Source organism: Aethalodelphis obliquidens, unplaced genomic scaffold, assembly GCF_003676395.1.
Source record: "Aethalodelphis obliquidens isolate GAN/ISIS:26980383/991018 unplaced genomic scaffold, ASM367639v1 scaffold20, whole genome shotgun sequence".
Lineage (NCBI taxonomy): Eukaryota > Metazoa > Chordata > Mammalia > Artiodactyla > Delphinidae > Aethalodelphis > Aethalodelphis obliquidens.
Genome location: NW_020837964.1, coordinates 1,073,395 through 1,091,701, shown reverse-complemented (window position 1 = coordinate 1,091,701; position 18,307 = coordinate 1,073,395). Strand labels below are relative to the sequence as shown.

The window sequence follows — 18,307 nt, the reverse complement described above, 5'->3', positions numbered from 1 at the left end:
GGTTAAAATAGACAGCAGGTCTAGAGCAGGTAGAAGCGAGTGTGGCTTAGAATGGAGAAAGCTCTGTGAGCCTGGAAGAAGCTGTTACACTTGTAACAAGCATTAGCACCACCGGCGCAAGTGAAAGCCAATGGCCTGGGAGAAATACAGGACGCAAAAGCGATCCCAGGAAACTGGCCAAGAACAAGACACAACCAGAGCTCAGGTGGCCTCCCCGCCGCCAGGTGCCGCTGCACAGATGGGAGCCCATTTCTGTGCGCGGAGCAGCCAGGGCTCAGGTTTACTTTTGCGTCGGCTGCGCTGTGGCGCCCCCCACCGGTTACACGGGAGCCCAGAATTGATGAGAGGGAGGGAAAGCAGGCACCCCCGCCGTGCTGAGTGCAAGCTGCTTCACGTGCAGGGAGCGTGTGACAGTTACCAAGAACCTGTTAAACGCTCTCCTCCTTTGGCCCACTGATTCCCCATCTTAGGAGTTTGCCCTTGGAGAAACATGATGCCCATAAAGATTTATATAAAGGGTGATTTTCTTGTTCTTTTGTGTTTTTTAAACACAGAAACAGCTAACCGTAGAGAAATGTCTAAATTACATAGCACCTGACAGTGAACTCCTGCACCATCAGGGAGGCCAGCTCCGGGTGGAGCAGTCCCCAGGTGGTCTCAGCTGTGCTTCCAGGGTTCATCGCGGGGAATGAAATAGAGGCAGAGAGGAAATTCAGAGGTGCTAAATGGTGGCTGACCCCAGAGAGCGAGATCCTGGGGTTTTTATTTCTCTGTTTTTACTTTCTGTGTGACTTTTTAATTAGTGAACATCACAGGGCCAGCAGATAACCTTCATACTGAACTGTTCTGGGACCCTGTGCTCTGGCTCCCCGTAGAGCAGGGGTGCTTTGGTGTGGGGTGCAGGGCACCCTGGCTTGGAGCTGAGCCTTGTCTCCAGTGCTGAGCTGCTGCCGGGCCCCTGCTCCCACTCCCCTGCGCGGTTTGGCCTTGTTGCGTTCCCGGCTGGTGGTGAGCACGTGGGGAGTCCGCGTGGCGGTGGCTTGCTCACGGGGCCCAGCAGGTCCTGCTGTCACCAGCCCGCTGGCCCTCAGTCCTGATGCTCTTCGTCACAGCGTTGACCTGTCCTGCTCTCGTCCCTCTCGCTGGGAAACGATGTTCTTTCAGTGAGTTAAACCTAAGAGGACAAAGGAAATGTGTAAGGCTTGGGTTTAACTCGTTTGCAGACAAGGAGTTCCTCAATCCCTTGAGCTTCCTAAGTGCTGGTGTGCGGCCACTGTGCACCAGCTCTAGAGAGAACGTGCCAGGCCCCTTCCTCCCTGTGCTCCCGGAGCCCATGCAGCGGGGAAGGCGGGGGTTCTGGGGGAGGATGGCGCGGGATGGCCAGCTACCCTGCTGCCCTGGAAGGCACCGCTCGTGGAGAGAGCCCCGCGTGTCTGGTTCCAGGTGAGGTCTCCCATAGACAGAGCACCTGCTGCCCTGTGTGTCCGGCGTTCCTGGAGTGAGCCGTTAGGTCACAGTCTCTCCTCTGACTCAGTTTCTTTCACCAAACGGCATTGCTGTCTGCCGGGAGGTGGCCCTAGACCTGCTAACCCCTCTGTGATTTCAGCCGTCAGGCTGAGCCACCAAAGAAGGAGACGGCCTCTGCCGGGCCCCAGGTGAAGAGAGCCGACGAGTGGAAGGACCCCTGGCGCCGGTCCAAGTCTCCCAAGAAGAAACTTGGGGTATCGGTCTCCCCTAGCCGGGCACGACGACGTCGAAAAACGTCAGCCTCGTCGGCCTCTGCGTCTAATTCCTCCAGGTAAGGAGGCAGGGAGGCCAGCGGGACCGAGCGGCGTCTGTGCTCCGCGGGGCTGTGGCGTGGCTGGGTTCCAGAGCCTCGCTGGCTGACAGGACTGACACTTCACCCTGGTGGGGCTTCCCATACCCCCCGGAGCCGTGTCAGCCGGGTGCAGGCCGCCCAGAGTGGAGCACAGACCTGGGCAGGGGCAGCGTGGGGAGAGACGCTGCTGGGCGGAAGACCAGAAGAGCAGCCTGGCCCCAGTGTCTAGTCGGTCCACCTGTCGCCTCTGAGTTTGGGTCAGCAGCTGTGAAATCTGTGTGTGTAGTAGGTCTGCACAAACAAGTGAGGATGCTGCGGGCGGTGAGAGCGGGGGCTCTCCCTTAAGAGGGCCAGGAGGGGCCTGCGGAGGTGGACGGGGCCTGGACGTGTCTGTGGACTCAGGGTTTCCACTGCCTGCACTGGTGGACACACAGATGCACACGCGTGTGTCCGCCCGGGTCAGACACACTCACCTACACACACGGGCACACGTATCCTGGCTCTGTCCCCCGAGGGCCTGGGAGCTGTGTCACCGGTGACAGTGAGCACACCCAGCACCCAGGTCTTACTTTCTAAGCACCATTCCCACGAGCCAGGGGACTGGAGAGCAGCGTCTGTCCGCGAGGCAGCCAGAGGGCGGGCATGTGTGTGCGAGCCGGGGCGGGCGGAAGGAGACCCTGCCTTCTCTTCTCCCCTGGGCTGCAGGTCGTCATCGCGGTCGTCCTCCTACTCTGGCTCCGGCTCCTCCCGGTCCCGGTCCCGGTCCTCGTCCTACAGCTCCTACTCCAGCCGCTCTTCCAGACACAGCTCGTTCTCAGGCAGCCGCTCCAGGTGCGTCCCTGGGGCCCAGCAGGTGTGGACAATGCCGGCTCATCCGGGTTCCTGCGTGACGGCAGCTTTCTGCTTTGACGGGGGCCTCCAGGTCCTCATTGCTTGAGGAGGAGTCTCGCTAGGTTAGGTGTCTGGTGAATTCTGAAGAACACACAGCGAGGGGCTGAGGAACCAACACGGGTGCACGTCAGGGCTCACAGGCCACACCGACGTTGGGCTGTGCTCACAGCACAGACGAGGCAGCCACGGGGTCAGCGCCAGCTCGGGTGGCCTCCTGTGGACCTGCACTGGCCCACGTGGTGGGTCACGTTCCAGCACACTAGCATTTTGGAGTGTGCGCAACGCCTGTTTGGGGGGCTCAGATACAGAATGTTTGCATCTTCACAGAAGGTGCTACTGCCCTATTCCAGAAGGGTCGGGAGTATTTCCCCACTGAAAATAGGCAGACTGCTTGGAACGTTAGAGAATTTCTGGTCATCGCCTGGGTGGGAGGAGTCACTGGTTCGCATGAGGAATAGGAAACACTGACCCCGTTTTTGCCTCTTCAGCCTTTTCAACAAGTGCAGGCTGCCGTGTGCGCCTCCGCCCCCGGTGCCACCTGCACACGGACCCAGAGTCACTCCCCCGCCCTCTCTGCCTCCTGCCAGCCTGAGACGCGCAGGTGGGGCCGCACCCAGGACAGGTCTGGGACCAGAGGGAGGCTGCGAGTGGAGGGGGCCGCCTGTGTGGCTCTGTCTCCGCGGTCGCAGACAGGCGCAGCTCTCCCAGGGGCCGCAGCAGGGCGTGGACCCACCCCTACGCGCTCACATGCCCACCACGCACAGACCCACACAGACACACGTGCCCCCCGCTTCCCTGGGGAGCACGTCACAAAGTGTTCTTGGGTAAACTGATGGGTCCTCCTGCAGGGTCTGTGGCCCCCAGTGGCGCCCCTTCCTGGCAGGCTGTCTCACCCTAGGACAGCGTAGAGCGGGTGGGAGCAGCACAAGGAGATCATTGAAGCTGTCGCGTCTGAAGGCCACGTTCTTGTGTTCGTGGACTTAGATGACAGCTGGGTCTGCCTTTGCTGAATGTCATCTTGTGCTGAGTGACAGCTGTGAGAAAGGAAAGCCAGCCTTTTGTTAAGGGTATCCAGAGGGCCAGCTGTGGGCACTGGGCCTCACGGCCGTCCTGCCAGGAGTGTAAGCAGTGCCTGGGTGTCCAGGGGAAGGCTGCCTGTAGGAGGCTGAGAGGGAGACAGCGAAGATACCGATCATCAGTGGCAGGAGAAGCCTTCTGTGGTTTCACGTGAAAAATAAGGCTGTTGAGCTGTGGGGAAGAAGCCTGGAACCCAGCTGATAAATTGGGGGGTTCTGGAAATCCAGGGTGTGGGGGGCTTACCTGAGTCTCCCCTCTGTGAGCACTGGGTGACACGGAGACAGACGGAAGAAGGCCCTGTGTGTGGTCTGTATACGGCTGAGCCGTTCTCACAAAGTCGGGGGCGCTTTCTTCGCTACTTAACCTTCCCCTCAGGTTGTGTTTGCGAGCCCCGCCGACTGTCCCAGGGCCTCCCCGCCGGCTCCCAGGTGATGGCTGATGGGGTGCTGCCTGCCCCTTGGCACCTCTTTTCCCCGTGACATGCATCTGAGGAGATGACCGAGACCTGTCCGAGGCTGAGCGGTAGCCCCTGCGGGGGTGCGGCCGGGCGGAGCGCCTCCTCTCACCTTGGTTCACTCCCTATAGGTCCCGGTCCTTCTCCTCGTCCCCGTCCCCGTCCCCGACGCCCTCGCCGCACAGACCTGTCAGAACCAAGGGGGAGCCGGCTCCGCCTCCCGCAAAAGCAGGGTGAGTGCTGCGGCGCCCCGGGAAGTGGGCAGGGGCGCAGGGCGTAGGCCTGGCCTCGCGCTTCCTGGCTGTGGGCCAGGACATCCGTGCTCCAGCGTGCTCACTCTGGTGCTGGAGCCTCACTTGTCAGGAGCCAGTGCGGCACGTGAGGGCCCCTCGCCCTGGGGACCTGCTGTGCTCGGCCCTGGCTGTGTCCGTGGCAGCCTCAGCCCTGCCGTCCTCACCTTCTCTGCTGCTCCTGGGACTGGTCACATCGATCCCTCTCAACAGATGTGACGGCGGGAGGGGTAGAAGCATCTAGGACTTAGCACACAAACCTCACAATACCTGGAGTGCAGGGTTGGGGTGCACGGTCCGCCGGGTGAGAGCACGCTCCACTCCTGCGGCTCTGCCAGGCGCGAGGCCCGTCCTGATGTTGGCCGTCCCCACGCGCGTCTGGCCCCAGCCCCCATGGCAGGTTTTCCTCCTGAACGGGGTCGGCTCCCGGGCCTCAGGCTTAGGGAGTCCTGGGCGGCTCACTGTTAGAAAGGGAACGGTGTTGGCGTATGACTTAGGCCCCAGGCACCGCACCCACCTGAACTGTACTGTTGTGGGGGGACCCCGAGCACAGTGCAGGCGCTTCGGGTCCCCAGGCTTCACGCAGATGGCGTCGGGCGGGGTAAGTGCGGGTCTGCCTCCTGGTCGGCACGGGCTTGGATTCAGCCCTGCTGCTGTGCTGAGCAGCTTCCTCTAACGCAGACTCTGCTTCCTGCTGGCGTCAGCGTTGCTGGCAGGGTCTGCTCTGTGGCCCATCTGCACTGTGCGTGTTCAGGGCGCTTAACAAACTGGCAGGGTATCTTCCCCACGCAACGGTGAAGAACAGCTTGGGGGCCATTTTCCCGACTCCCCTGGGGTCCCCAATTACTGAGGGAGCACAGCCCAGCTCTCGGCACCGCTCCGGGACTCTTCAGCCGGCCCCGTCTTCCTCCCTGTCCTTTCTTGGAGGGGGAGGCCATGGGATGCTCAGTGTGGGGTGGGGGTCCGCGGGAAACAGCTCCTCACAGGGGAGTGTGCGCATGCACTGCACGCGCCCCGAGGTCGGCCGGCAGGGCCGCCTCCGCCTGCCCAGCCAGGTCTGACCCTCCTTCTGTCCCACGTCACAGAGAGAAGCTGCTGAAGAAGCCAGCCCCACCTCCAGCCCCACCGCAGGCCCCCAAAGCCACCGCTCCTGCCCCCGAGCCCACCAAGCCCGGAGACCTTCGGGAAGCCAGGAGGAGGGAGCGGCAGGCCAGGAGCCCGCCCAGGAGGTGAGTGCCCCGGCCTTCCAGGGCTGGCGGAGGGGTGCTCGCAGGCAGCGGAGGCCAAGGACCGCGGCACGTCGCCGAGCCTCGGTGTCCCCAGCAGCTCGATGGCTGCGAGGGGCCCGGGTGCTCCCTCGGTGCCAAGCTCCCCCGTGCGGGATGCACAGCGTGAGCGGAGCTGGCCAGGGCTGTGGTTGGCTCACTTTGAGGGAATCAGAGCCCCGCCCACTGCCCGGTCGGTGGCGAGTCACTGGGGGCGCGTTGGTCTCAGGCCAGCGAGCCCCGGCTTGGAGGAGCACCCGCGTGTCAAGGCCACAGAAACGTGAGCAGCTGGGCTCTTGGTTGTGTTGTAGGCGGACTGTCAGCGGCAGCGGCAGCGGCAGCAGCTACAGCGGTTCTAGTTCCAGATCCAGGTCATTATCACGTCTCTCTGGCCCCAGTCCCATCGGCATCTGCCTCTGTCCCCCCAGTCAGGGTCCAGGGAACCCCGGGAGAGGCCACGTTAGGTGTGAGCACCCTCCTCCCTCGGGTGGCGGCACCGTGGGTCCGAGGAGCTGTTCCCGAGCCGCTCCGGCGAGGAGGGGGTAACGGGCTGAGGCAGCTGGGGGCGGCCGATCGAAAAGATCTGAGGAAAGAGCTAGCAGAAGAGAATGCTGCCGTCTAGTTGTTCAGAGAGCAGGCGGCATCGGGTCAGTCCTTAGGGTCCTTGAAGCCGCTTTCCTCCTTCATTTGCAGGCAGCAGGTGGTGTATATACATTTGCCCAGAGCTGGCAGAGTAGGTCTGGGGTGTGTTAAAGAGCAAACCTTTCCAAAAGGCTGGGCTCTTCCCTTCCCTGTTGCAGCCTCCACACACCTTAGGACGCAGTGCTGCCGGTTTTCTCAGAGGGCGGGAGTCCCTGTGGAGCCTGGGCTGTGAGGGCCCAGGAGATCGGCCACGTTCGGCGCCTCCTGAGCGGCCCGTTGGGTTGTCTGGCACCGCGTCTGCTCGCGCTGTGGCCCATGTCCGCCCTCTGTTGTGCCCCGCCGCCAGGGTGGGTGTCCAGCTCTTGGTCACAGTCAGCCGTGTGTCCCTGCCCAGCTAACAGCACAGTCGCCTGTGAGCACGAGGGCCTGGCCACAGCCACGTGGGCGTCCCCTCCCTGGGCGGCACCTATAGAGTGCCCAGAGCCCCCCACATCTCGGGCTGGGTGGGTTCCCCTTCCCTGGGAACAGGAATCGGGTCTCGGGCTGGGGCCGCGGTGCAGACATGCTTGTGCGTGCAGGTCCCTGAGCGTGAGCAGCGTCTCCTCCGTGTCCAGCGCCACGTCGAGCAGCAGCTCAGCGCACAGCGTGGACTCGGACGACATGTATGCGGACCTGGCAAGCCCCGTGTCCTCGGCTAGCTCGCGGTCCCCCACCCCAGCCCAGACCAAGAAGGAGAAAGGTAGAGCCTGTGTGCAGGGGAGGGGGCGTGCAGCGGCCCCACGCTGCCAGTGATGACGCCTCCCCCAGACGGCACGCGGGCGGCCGCCTCAGCGGAACAGAGGCTCTGATGGGCGTTTCTCACGGGCAGGAAAGTCTAAGAAAGAAGACGGCGTGAAAGCAGATAAGCGGAAGCGGGATCCGTCCACGCAGCCGCCCAAACCCTCGAGAACCCCCGCGGGCGGCAGGTCCTCCCAGCAGCCCACGACCCCCCAGCAGGCGCCGCCCGGCCAGCCCCCACCGGCCACGTTCATCGCCCACAAGGAGATCAAGTTGACTCTGCTGAACAAGGTGAGGCCGTGGGCGGTGCTGCTGGGGCTCTGAGGCCCAGGGCCGGGCCAGCAGGCGGCTCTCCACGTCACCCGTTTCGTCCTGCCCTCGTGGCCAGCCCTGTGGGCAGTGCCTGTGGGCACAGGGTAGATGGGAGACGGGCCGGTTCCCACACGGCAGCCCTGGGACCTGGGGCAGGGAGCAAAGCAGACTTGGCCTCTAAGTTGACATCCGCGATGCCCTGAGAGACCGGAAGGCCTGAGTCCCACCCCTGGCGTGGAGGCCTCGAGACCGTGGGCCCTGCCCCCCTTGGGGCCACGTGGCGCAGGAGCCCCAGAGGAGTGCCTGCAGCGGCGGAGAGCAGGTGGCCGCCTGCTGCAGGGCCTGTGTTCGCTCAGGCCCTGGTCCTCCTCACAAACACCCCGTCATTCCAGGCTGCTGATAAAGGGGGCAGGAAGCGCTACGAGCCCTCGGACAAGGACAGGCAGAGCCCACCTCCAGCCAAGCGGGCCAACCTCTCCCCGGACCGAGGTGAGCCTCCCACGTCTGGAGCCGGCGCCCCATTCACCCTTGAAAAGTCTCGAGGGCCTCAGGGACTTCTGATTGAGTGGGTCGTGCTTCTGATTGAGTGGGTCGTGTCTATCGACATTGATAGTTTTGGAAGTTAAAAGTATATATAATACTTAACTTTAAATATAACATGGGTAAGATTTTTCATAGAAAAAAACTGTATCTTCCAAAACAGACGTTAGTAGGAGTGGCATTGGTCTTTGGTTTTTTACAACCCTCTTATGGCTGGGATCCCATCTCTTCTGGTCACACAAATCACTCGGCCTCTGGAAAACCCCACCCGGGCTTGTGAGGCCGTGAGCATGCGGAGGGCGGGCAGCATCTCGATGTCGCGGGGCGCACCTGACTGCTGCCCCGGCGGTGCTCGGCCGCACCTAGAGAACCACTGGCCCAGGCAGAGCCTCTTCCTGACTGGCTCTAACTAGTAAAGCAAAAGCCTGAGTGTTTCCAAGCCGTCTTTCCCCCTTAAAATGGAGAGGTCCCGTGAACCCCACCAGGAGCAGGAGGTGGACACCGCCCGGCCCCTGAAGCACACCCCCCGGGGCCGCCTGCACGCCTCTGCGGGGCGGGATCCCCTCCGCCTGCCCTCGCTCAGGGCCCCGCACTCGCACGACAGGAAGCACTCCTTCCCGTTCCTGGTTTTGCTTGTAGTTTTTAAGCTGCCGTGCCTTTTTGTTCCCCATTTGAAGCCCCTCACCGTGAGTTTCTTCAAGGCACGGAAGGAGGTTTTTGTCTGCTTGGAGTTGGACGCTCAGAGCTCGGTGGCCTGTTTTGATGCTGGCTCGGGAAACCAGAACCGAAATTAGACCTCGGCTTCCGTGTTTTTCTGGGGCTTCATTTTCCAGTGTAATCCATCCTCCCCTTTTCCTTTTCTCACTGGCTCTGCTCCTTACGTCTTTCTGTGAAAATGAGGAAGCCGAACTGAGCTTTGTGGCATGGGGTCACCGGGGGCCAGAGGGGCCACCCCATCCCTGTCTGAGCACACCAGCCCCTGCGCAGCTGGCCCCGTGTGGAACTGGGACCCTTGTCTTACCTGTCCTCTGTCACCCAGGTTCTCGGGACCGGAAGTCAGGTGGGAGGCTCAGCTCCCCGAAGCCAGAGCGGCAGAGGGGCCAGAATTCCAAGGCCCCTGCGGCCCCGACAGACAGGTGGGTGTCTCCCCCCGGCCCCCGTGCCCTGGGCACAGCGCGCCGGCCCCTTCGCCACACAGAGGGCTGGCGCAGTTTCCCTCCCCAGGTGGAGGCCAGCATCACTAGCCAGGGGCAGGCTCAGAGGCAGCGGGGATGTGGCCCGTGGCTCAGATCCAGAGGCAAGAGGGCGGTCCGGCCCGTGTCTGAACTCTGCCCCACCAGTGGGTCCTAGAGTGAGGAGCGGCCCTGAGCGCGCGGCCCCGGCCAGGGGACCAGGACCCAGATGGTGGTACCCCTTCCCCTCCCTCCCACGTCAGGCACAGGAAGTAGGGGCACGGATCCCCTTTTCCCAGGAAGTGGGCTGAGTCTCTGCACACCTGCACCCCTGGCTTTGGGTCGAGGGCCAGGTGGGAGGGGCCGCGGGGAGGGTGGGCACAGCCCCCGGCCCTCGGCCCACAGCGCGGCTTGAGGCCGGGGTCAGCAGTGTGGGGTTTCACGTCAGCACAGAGCAGGGTGCGTACGAGGACCAGAGTAGGAGGGCGGGATAGCATGGCTCCAGGCAAGCCCTGATGCTGTGCCCCTTCACCCGCGCAGTCTCTGCTCCACGATTGGGGGCGTGGGAGCGGCGTGGGGAGGCCACCTCGACTGTGGCCAGAATCCGGGCTGGGGGCAGGAGGCCAGGCTGGGCCCCACACGCTTACCCATCGTGGGGGGCCTCGTCCAGTGGGGAGGGGCGCCTTCCACCTGGTAGGTACAGCTCCTGGGGTCCAGGCCCCTGGCAGGAGGCTCATAGAGAGGCCCTCCACCCCTCTGACTGCCTCCCCACCCCCACAGGAAGCGCCCGTTGTCCCCCCAGTCCAAGAGCTCCAGCAAGGTCACCAGTGTGCCCGGCAAAGCCTCGGATACCAGTGCTGCCGCCGGCGCGTCCACGGGCACCAAGTCAGGGAAGGCCAGCACGCTGTCCCGGCGGGAGGAGCTGCTGAAGCAGCTGAAGGCCGTGGAGGACGCCATTGCCCGCAAGCGGGCCAAAATCCCCGGGAAGGTGTAGCCCGGGCTCTGCTCCCCAAGGCAGAGACTCACTTGTTTTTATAAATAGGGTAAGCGCAGCCATTTTGGATTTTGCAGTTAATGTCTTATTTTGGCTGTGATTCTTTTTAAAAATTAAAAAAAAAAAAAAAAAAAGTTTCTCAGCTGGAAAAGAAGCCACACACGTAACGAAGATGACGCTGAATCCCAGACTGAAGCAGCCCTTTCCCAGAGCAGAAGTCCGGCGAGCCGGCTGGGCAGGCGGCAGCGCGGTGAGGACCGGCTCGATTTTATGTAAATGATGAGTCCTCCCTCTGCTCGTCAGTCAGGCGTCCTCACCACCCGTCGGTCGCGCCCTCGGCACCCGCCCTCCTACTGTCGCCAGGAACACCAAGTCTGCCGAGTGTCCTCCCCGCCCCTGCGTCCCCAGGATCAAAAAGTATATATATATTCTTGACTAAAGTCTGATTGGGAAATACTCCTGTCTTTTATTTTAAGCATCAAATTGTTTTAGTTGATTTAAAAAGGAAAAAAAAAAATACAGAAAAGACCAAAAAAAAAAGGCCGAGGGTATTGTTGGGCATCTGTCAGATGTGGAGGGTCTTTTTTTGAGGGGTCTCCTAAAATAAAATATTTTGATAAACAGCTGTCTTGCCCTGGTGGTGATGTTTGCCTGTGCCTGGGCCCCCGCCTCGGCCCTCCGCTTGGCAATGCCCACGGGGCTGCTGGCTGAAGGAGGCCCCACCCCGTGGAGCGCTCACCTTGGTTTCCTCGCGGGGGCTGGCCTGGCAGGGCTTCCTGAACACCGAGATCTCCGCCTGAGCGAGAGCCCACCTTCCCCAGCAGCGGGCCCTGAGCCAGAGAGGTGACCCCAGCCCGAAAGCCAGTTCTCCACTCAGTGCCTCAACGCACAGTTGGACCCCACTCGGACATGCAGGTATCTGAGCCTGAGACACCCCGGCCAGGACCACGGTGCCGTCTCACTCACTGCAGGCTGGGAGAGGCTGTCGTCGAGTCTGAGAGTCACCGCCCGCAGTGCCCTCCTGAGCCCCTGCCCTCCTCCCGGCAGGACCAAGGCCACTGGAGGGGGGGCCCTTTCTCGTGGCTTGAACTTGCAGAGTGGTGCTGGGGCCTGGGAGTGCCCCCGCCCAGTCCCCCCATCGGCACCTCTGCTCTCGGGTGACTTACTTTAAACCAAGTTCTGTGAGTCCTTGCAGGCGACATGCCTCCCAGAGCCCTGTTGTGGGCTGTCAGGAGGCTACGTTCAGTTACCTCAGTTACCGGCTGCTCTGTCCCAAGGCTGCATAGCCACTGACCTGTGGGCCAGGAGAGCCGGCCAGGAGCCAGTGCCAGGCCGCGGGGCCTCCTGCGTGCCCTGTTTGCAGTGCAGTCCACGCCCGCCCCACAGCACAGCACACGGGCTGCTTCTTGCATCACCAGCCTCAATACTGTGTCTGGGCAATTTCTCAAGACTTATCTGATTTGCCCTCGGGTCAAAGCCAGGTGCAGAGGGAACTCCCATTCTCTGAAGGGCGGCCTTCAAGGACACAGAGCCAGAATCCACGACACCTTGGGTGACAGCCTGTCCCTGCATTCTGCACCCCAGCCGCTGGGCCCCACGAGCCAGCCGAGCAGTGATGGCCTCTGAAGCCAGGAGCCCGCAGGTGAGCGAGTCCCCCACGCAGGTGTCAGCACGCTGCCCCCCTGGCCCGGCTGACCAGCCAGCTCCTGTGCCAAAGGGCTGGGCTGACCTGGCTTCCCACGCCTGGGCTGCATCTACAGCCCTGGGTTCCCTGGACCGGAGCTGGGTTTAAACTAGCAGCTTGCCCTTTGCCATCTGGGGGCAGGGGTGTGTCCTGGGAGGGGTGAGAGTCACACCCCGAGCCAGCTCTCCCCCAGGTCTAGTGGAAAGAACAGTCCAGGCCAGGCGTGTGGGAAAAGGGAGGCTCTGTGCTGTAATGGGTTCTCAGCATCTTTGCCCCCCAGGGGACGTGAGGGCTGAGGCCCTGCCAGGCGGTTAATATGCAAAGGTGGGAGTGATTCCCAGTTCCTCAAGCTTCTTTTCTGCCTACTGACCCCTGCCCCTCCCTCCAGCCCTCCTCCTCCACAGCTGCAGACCCCGACAGAGCCCCTCCCCTGCCTGTTTGCATTCCTCCTTCCCACCCCGGGCCTTTGCACGCACTGCTCCCTGTTCCTGAACTGTGACCCAGCTGCACCTCACCCTTCCTCTCCCAGCTCAGGCCAGGCCTGCCCCGGCCCCTCATGCCTTCCCCTGTCTGCTGCGCCAGTGCTGCCCTGGAGCTGGCCTCCTCGGGGGAAACTCTGGTGTGCTTTCCCCGAGTGTAAAGCACAGGCAGAAAGCCCAGCCTCGGCCCTTCTGAGTTTTCTCATACTAACCCTCCTCGTCTTGAGGGAAGGGGAGCCACACCCCTCGGGCCGCCCTCCCCAGCCAAGGCACCCGCCAGCTTCTAGTGTGCCCGTCTCTCCTCCTCTCGCTCTTGAACGGGTGAAAAAAAAAGATTTCATTTTTTCAGTTTGTAACTTTCCTAACTCAAATGTGAAGTGTCGTCTCCAGCGTCATGAGTGAGTACGTTGAACTAGTGGGCAGCTCAGTTCAGTGAAAATCAAGTTCCTGTGGGTTTCGTACGCCTGCTGGTGACTTACAGCCGCTGCCAGCCCCCTCCCCGCAGCGCCAGCCCTGTGCCCCCGGTTCCCTCAAGGCCTGGGCCTCCACCCTCCTCTCGCTCTCTGCCAACCGTCCAGCTCCCCCCGTGACGGCTCAGCCAGCGCCTCAGCCCCTGCGGGCCCGTCAGCCCCCACCGGGAGGAGGAGCTGGGCGGGAGGGGGCTCAGGCCCTGGGTCAGCGGGCAGGGACCCCTGCCTCGGGCAGCCACCCTTGAGGGGCCGTGGACAAGCGTGAGGCGAAGGGGTCGTTCCCGACAGTGCAAAGTTTGGGGAGCACGAGAAAACTGGGCTGTGTCCTAGGTTGACTGTGGGCAGGACTGCCTGGGGCCCCATGGTCGAAAAGGCCACGCCACAGGAGGGAAGGGGGAGAGGGTATTGCCACCCCCACTTCAGACGGGACTGCGGCCTGCCACTGGGCTTCCCTCTAGGACGGGGGAGAACTTCGAGCCTGGAGCTGGCAGGGCCTGGAGCAAACCCCTCCTGCAGGCCACGTCCCCAGCCCAGGCCCGCTTGGGCTGCTCGGGCTCCGAGCCACAGGCAGGGCCACCCCAGAGGCACTGAGGGACTGGCCCTGGTGAGTGTCCCTGTGGTTCCTGTGTTTCTGCCTTCCTGCCCTGGCTCTGTCCTTTTCTCTCTGCCCCGCCTTCCATCTGTGGTCTCTGCATTTGTCTGAGTCTCCCTAGATCTCTGTGCCTGTCTCCATCCATCCCTCCTCCCCTACCTCCATCCACCACCACCCCCTCTCTGTGCCCCTCCGTCCCCTTTCTGCATCTCTCCAGACAGGGGGACTTGGGAACTTGGTCGAATGGGTGTGGTCTGGGGGCAGAGATGTGGTGGTTGTGCTTTGAGGGGCGGAGCCATCCAGGGCACCTCCTCCAGGACGCCCTCCAGCCTTCCTCCTGCAGCTGCCTTTCCAGTATTGCCTAACCCTGTACCGGTGTGCTTGCCTCAGCCGCCCGCAGGAATGAGGCACTGCTGGGCTCCGCCCTGTCCTTCCGTGGGTGCCGGGGACTCTGACGCCGGGCGGGCCACCAATGCACACAAAACAGCTCGAGCTTGTAGTGAGGAAGGAGGCGCGAGGCCCGGCCCCGGGGTTTGTCCCCGCCTTGCCCACCCAAAGACATAGAAAATGCTGAAGCTCAGCCCCTTGGCGTAGGGACCCCTGAGCCTTTCACTTCTGAAGATCCTTTGTGGGGGACCCCAGCTCCACGAAGGCAAGGACACTTCCCCTTGGATTCCCCCCCCCAGGGGCCAGTGCCAGGCATGGGTGCCCCCTCCCCTCACTCTGCGAGGGCAGCTCCACGCCTGGGGACAGGGCAGGTCCACTGCACGGTGTCCCTGCCCTGGAGGGGATCACACTACCTTTGGGGCCGAGGCAGGAGGGACTGGGATTTCTGAGGCCCTGGGTGCCCTGCAATAAGGCGGGCCTCACCTCAGCCTAAGAAGGGTCTTTCTCTGGACCTGAGCATCTGTCCTGGTGGAAGGTGGAAGGGGCTCAATTGTGTCCCCCAAAACTATGTTGAGGGCCTAGCCTATGTTGAGGGCCTAGCCCCAGTGCCTGGGAAGAATGTGCCTTTATCTGGGAGAAGGGTCTGCAGCTGTGCTTAAGGTCAGGCTCTTGATGAGATCACCCTGGGTAGGTGAATGTCTGTAGAAGGTACAGAGACAAGAGACACACATGGGGAGAGGCCATGTGGGAGTGAGGCAGAGGCTGCACTGGTGCGTTTACGGCCCGGGGCCCCAAGGATTGCCAGGAGCCGCCAGAGGCTGGGAGAGGCAGCAAGGATTCCCTCTCAGAGACCCCAGAAGGAACCAGCCCTGCTGACACTTTGACTTGGGGCTTCTGGCTTCCAGACTGTGAGAGAATAAACGTCTGTTGTTTTAAGCCCCCCATTTTGGGGCACTTTGTTATGGCCGCCCCAGGAGATGAATACAGGTGGTGAGCTCCCTGCCGCAGGAGGTGTGCAAGCAGAGGGTGGATGGCCACGGGCAGGGGTGTGGTAGGCAGGAGCAGCCCTGGGGCCTCAATGTGTCTGTCCATCCATCGGTCAGAAAGAAGCTGGGAGAACAGCCGTGACACGATGCCCGCTGTGGGAACATTTCCTCCAGACCGAGGCCGGGAGGGCCCCGGCGTCCCACTGCCTTCTCCATGCCCCTCTCAGGGGTCCTCCTGTCCACCGAGTCTGCGCCTCCAGTGTCAGACGGGCCCCTTGGTGATGGACATTCTGGCTCCTGCCGGCAGGTGAGGAAACCCGGAAGGCAGGTTGACTCCATCCTGCACGCCCAGGCCCTCCTCAGCGGGACATTTTATCCTGATTCGAGAGGCCCTCGCCAGCATGGCATCCAAACCTCAGCGTTCAAAACTTGGCAGGATCTGGCCCTAAACCGTCTCCCTTGTAGGGTAATGAAGGCACCCCAGCACCCTCACCAGCAGCATGGAGTTGGTGCAGGTGGGCTCCGGGGGCCTCCTTAGAAAGCTGCTTAGGGCACCCTGCCCTTTAAAGGTTCCAGGGCATTGCCACCCCCTCCACCTCAGACTTGCACTTTTGTTGACTGAAACCACAGAAGCCCAGCAGAGAATCCTGAAGGGGCTCGCTGGCCCCCAGCCGCCCGGTCCCTTCTGGAACCTCCCCACGTGGCAGGAGGAGGGGACGGGAGAATCAGCCCTGGGGGGAGGACTGGGCAGTGGCGCAAAATGAGCACGCTCTCGCCTCAGGTCACCAGGTCCAGACAGCAAAAACGTACAAGGGGTTAGGACTTGGCACTTGGAGAAGGTTCGAGAGTTCCTGTCACACGGGAAAGACCGTTCTGAGCCCCATCGGCAAGTGCTTGGCCTGGGGTAGGGTCCCTGGAGATGGGGGAGAGGAGGGCGACTGGGTCCACCCTGTCCTGGAGGGGAGGGGACAGTTGCAGGGAGGGGAGGAGGAAGCAAGGCCAGGCCCTTCCCGAGGAGGGAGGGTGCCGGATTTTCCCCAGGCGTGGCCCGGGGTATAAAGGGCGCCGCAAGCCGGCTGCAGCCAGGGCAGCCACGGGTGCGCCGCCGCGGAGCCCGGAACCGCCCGCACCGCCAGGTGCGCCGCCGCGGAGCCCGGAACCCAGCCCCCGCTGCGATGGTGAGCCGCTCCTCTCCCCGCCCTCCAGCCTGGAAGGTGCCGCCCGGCCTGCCGCCCGACACCCAGGCTGAGGACGTGGCGGCAGGGTCCAGGAAGCCGCCCAAATCTGGGGGCAAAAGGGAGCCAGGAGCCCAGACCCCCCCGGGCCTCCGTTTCCCGACCTGTAGAGGGAGGCTACGTCCCCCTGCCCGCTTTCCACAGGGAGCAGAGCCCGCGGCGGGCAGGGCGGGGCCCCTCCCCGGGGCGCCGCTGACCCCCCACCGCCTGGTCCACCAGCCGCTCCGTGTCCTCCTGCTCCTGCTCTGGCCGCCCACCAGCCTGGCTCTCCACAGCCCCCCACTCCGGCCAGGGGCCCGCACCCACACAGCCGGGACCCCGCGCTGCTACTCGGCGGCGGAGCTGCCCCTGGGCCACACCCCTCCCCACCTGCTGGCTCGAGCGGCCAAGTGGGAGCAGGCGTTGCCGGTGGCGCTGGTGTCCAGCTTGGAGGCGGCGGGCCGCAGGGGCCGGCACGCAGGATCGCCGGCCGGGAACCAGTGCCCCGTGCTGCAGCCCGAGGAGGTGCTGGAAGCTGACGTCCACCAGCGCTCCATCTCGCCCTGGAGATACCGGTGAGAGCGGGCCTCTCTGGGCACGGGCCCCTGGGCCCCCCGAGCCTCAGCGCTCTCACCTGCTGACCTCCGGCCGGCCCGCCCCACCACTGGGAGGTCAAGGCTCCCCCGCGAGCTGGTCCTCGCCCAGTGTCTCAGACCTCAGCCCAGACCTCAGACACCAGGGTCCCCCGGGAAAATTTGGGGGGCCCCCATTTGAGTTCTTGCAGGGGTGGGGCTGGGACTGGCAGGGAGAGAGGGGGGCTTCTGGGCTCTGGGAGGGCCGTGGGGCACACGCACAGTCTCACTTCCTGGGCACCAGCTGCGTGCCAAGCCCTCCCAGCGCCCCATACCTCCCACCCTGCGGCCCGGAGCCGCCCTGAGAGCATGGGGCAGCCGCGGGCAGGGAAGGGGGCGCCCGCCCGGGCTCGCTTACACCCCGCCTGTCCCTCAGCGTGGACACGGACGAGAGCCGCTACCCCCAGAAGCTGGCCTTCGCCGAGTGCCTGTGCCGGGGCTGCATCAGCGCCAAGACAGGCCGCGAGACGGCTGCGCTCAACTCGGTGCCGCTGGTCCAGAGCCTCCTGGTGCTGCGCCGTCGGCCCTGCTCCCGGGATGCGGCGGGGGTGCCCACGCCCGGGGCCTTCACCTTCCACACCGAGTTCATCCAAGTGCCCGTGGGCTGCACCTGTGTCCTGCCCAGGTCGGCCCGGTGATCACTGGCTCGGCTCCTGGACTGGCCTCCAGGGACGCCCCTCCTATTTATGTGTATTTATCGGGTATTTATGTGCCACCCTGGGGCCCTGGGCGGGTACCGAGGCTCCAGGCCTCTGCTTTGAGACCTGGCCTGGGAAGGGCCCAGCCCCCGGTGCCTGGGGGATGACCCTGTGCTGGGCAGCCCCCAGCTGGAGAGGCAGTTTATCCTTTGACAGAAACAGCTGGGCTAGAAGGAACATTCTCACTCTTCTGGAACTTGCTAAAACACCTACAGAAAAGGGAAAAGGTGTTCTGATGGCCACCTCCACTTCCTGGCCTCCTGGGCTCCCCTCACCCCAGCCCCCCGGGAGGAACAAGCACCCCTGTGTTTCTAAAACAGCTATTTATTTTACACGTGAATACGCGTTGTCTCACGGCTAAACAGTATCTCAGAGCACAACACTGGCTGGCACAGAGGGCAGTGGGTGAAGCCACTCTCTCACCCTCTACGCTGCCTGGTCGTTAACACCCAGCTGGTCCCCCAGGGGCAGCCACTGGCCCAGATCGTGGTGTGTCCTTCTAGGAAGGTCTATGCATGGACCCAGGTGCACCCAGGGCGGGGTTATGTTTTAACAGAGTGGAGCCCAGGTGTGCCCCGCTGGCCATGCAGTAGCTCCCGGGTCTGGCGATGGGACTCATTCCCAAAGCCCAGCCCTCTCCCCACAGACGTGGGTGTGGCCCCTGGGGACTACCTCCCTACCCCATGGACAGGTGTCCTGGGGTGACTTCCCGGGGGTCCGCTCAGGGGGACATGTCTCTGCAGCCTGGCTGAGTCATGCTCCCCCAACCCCAGCAGAGGCCCAGGCAGCTCTGGAAACCCCCTTGGGCTTCTGTCCACCACGGGTGACCTGCCAGACGAGGGGCAGCCAAGCTAACGGGCACCTCCCAGCTCAGGCACCCAGCCAGCCACCTGAGAACCACCTGACCTATCACGACAGAAGGTCCTGGCTCA

The 18,307-nt window shown here is 63.2% G+C and overlaps 2 protein-coding genes and 2 long non-coding RNA genes across 10 annotated transcripts in view; 2 read left to right on the top strand and 2 right to left on the bottom strand.

The window, feature by feature from the left end:
- The window catches only part of ZC3H18 (zinc finger CCCH-type containing 18), a 51,183-nt gene extending 40,325 nt beyond the window's left edge, over nucleotides 1-10,858 (top strand). For both annotated transcript variants that reach the window (XM_027118985.1, XM_027118986.1), the window contains 10 exons: nucleotides 1,607-1,798; nucleotides 2,525-2,650; nucleotides 4,373-4,474; nucleotides 5,617-5,760; nucleotides 6,108-6,167; nucleotides 7,017-7,177; nucleotides 7,307-7,506; nucleotides 7,920-8,016; nucleotides 9,107-9,203; nucleotides 10,020-10,858. In XM_027118985.1, the coding sequence (XP_026974786.1) occupies nucleotides 1,607-1,798; nucleotides 2,525-2,650; nucleotides 4,373-4,474; nucleotides 5,617-5,760; nucleotides 6,108-6,167; nucleotides 7,017-7,177; nucleotides 7,307-7,506; nucleotides 7,920-8,016; nucleotides 9,107-9,203; nucleotides 10,020-10,233 (1,393 nt within the window). In that variant the 3' untranslated portion in view covers nucleotides 10,234-10,858. The remainder of the gene's footprint in view (nucleotides 1-1,606; nucleotides 1,799-2,524; nucleotides 2,651-4,372; nucleotides 4,475-5,616; nucleotides 5,761-6,107; nucleotides 6,168-7,016; nucleotides 7,178-7,306; nucleotides 7,507-7,919; nucleotides 8,017-9,106; nucleotides 9,204-10,019) is intronic.
- Nucleotides 712-4,376, bottom strand: LOC113626961 (uncharacterized). 4 transcript variants are annotated; one of them, XR_003435359.1, is made up of 3 exons: nucleotides 3,604-4,376; nucleotides 3,180-3,248; nucleotides 712-1,174 (listed from the first exon to the last, which is right to left on the bottom strand). It is a non-coding gene; the product is annotated as an uncharacterized LOC113626961 (long non-coding RNA). The 4 variants fall into 4 exon arrangements; XR_003435360.1 differs by lacking the exon at nucleotides 712-1,174 and adding an exon at nucleotides 2,675-2,791; XR_003435361.1 differs by lacking the exon at nucleotides 712-1,174 and adding an exon at nucleotides 2,701-2,813.
- LOC113626962 (uncharacterized) lies at nucleotides 8,267-11,717 on the bottom strand. 2 transcript variants are annotated; one of them, XR_003435362.1, is made up of 4 exons: nucleotides 10,973-11,717; nucleotides 9,089-9,413; nucleotides 8,753-8,954; nucleotides 8,267-8,321 (listed from the first exon to the last, which is right to left on the bottom strand). It is a non-coding gene; the product is annotated as an uncharacterized LOC113626962 (long non-coding RNA). The 2 variants fall into 2 exon arrangements; XR_003435363.1 differs by lacking the exon at nucleotides 9,089-9,413.
- Nucleotides 11,718-15,958: 4,241 nt separating this feature from the next.
- IL17C (interleukin 17C) lies at nucleotides 15,959-17,715 on the top strand. Of its 2 annotated transcripts, XM_027119005.1 has the most exons (3): nucleotides 15,959-16,009; nucleotides 16,286-16,620; nucleotides 17,054-17,715. In XM_027119005.1, exons 1-3 carry the CDS (start codon nucleotides 16,007-16,009, stop codon nucleotides 17,313-17,315), a joined length of 600 nt encoding a protein of 199 aa, XP_026974806.1. In that variant the 5' UTR covers nucleotides 15,959-16,006; the 3' UTR covers nucleotides 17,316-17,715. The 2 variants fall into 2 exon arrangements, with proteins under 2 accessions (XP_026974806.1, XP_026974805.1); XM_027119004.1 differs by having other exon boundaries at nucleotides 15,975-16,620.
- The last annotated feature ends 592 nt before the right edge of the window (nucleotides 17,716-18,307 follow it).

Excerpts from the sequence above, each read along its gene's own strand:
- IL17C (XM_027119004.1), top strand. The coding sequence starts at position 16,007 with ATGGTGAGCCGCTCCTCTCCCCGCCCTCCAGCCTGGAAGGTGCCGCCC. Across the intron at positions 16,621-17,053 it reads ATCTCGCCCTGGAGATACCG|CGTGGACACGGACGAGAGCC; the intron begins GTGAGAGCGGGC and ends CCTGTCCCTCAG.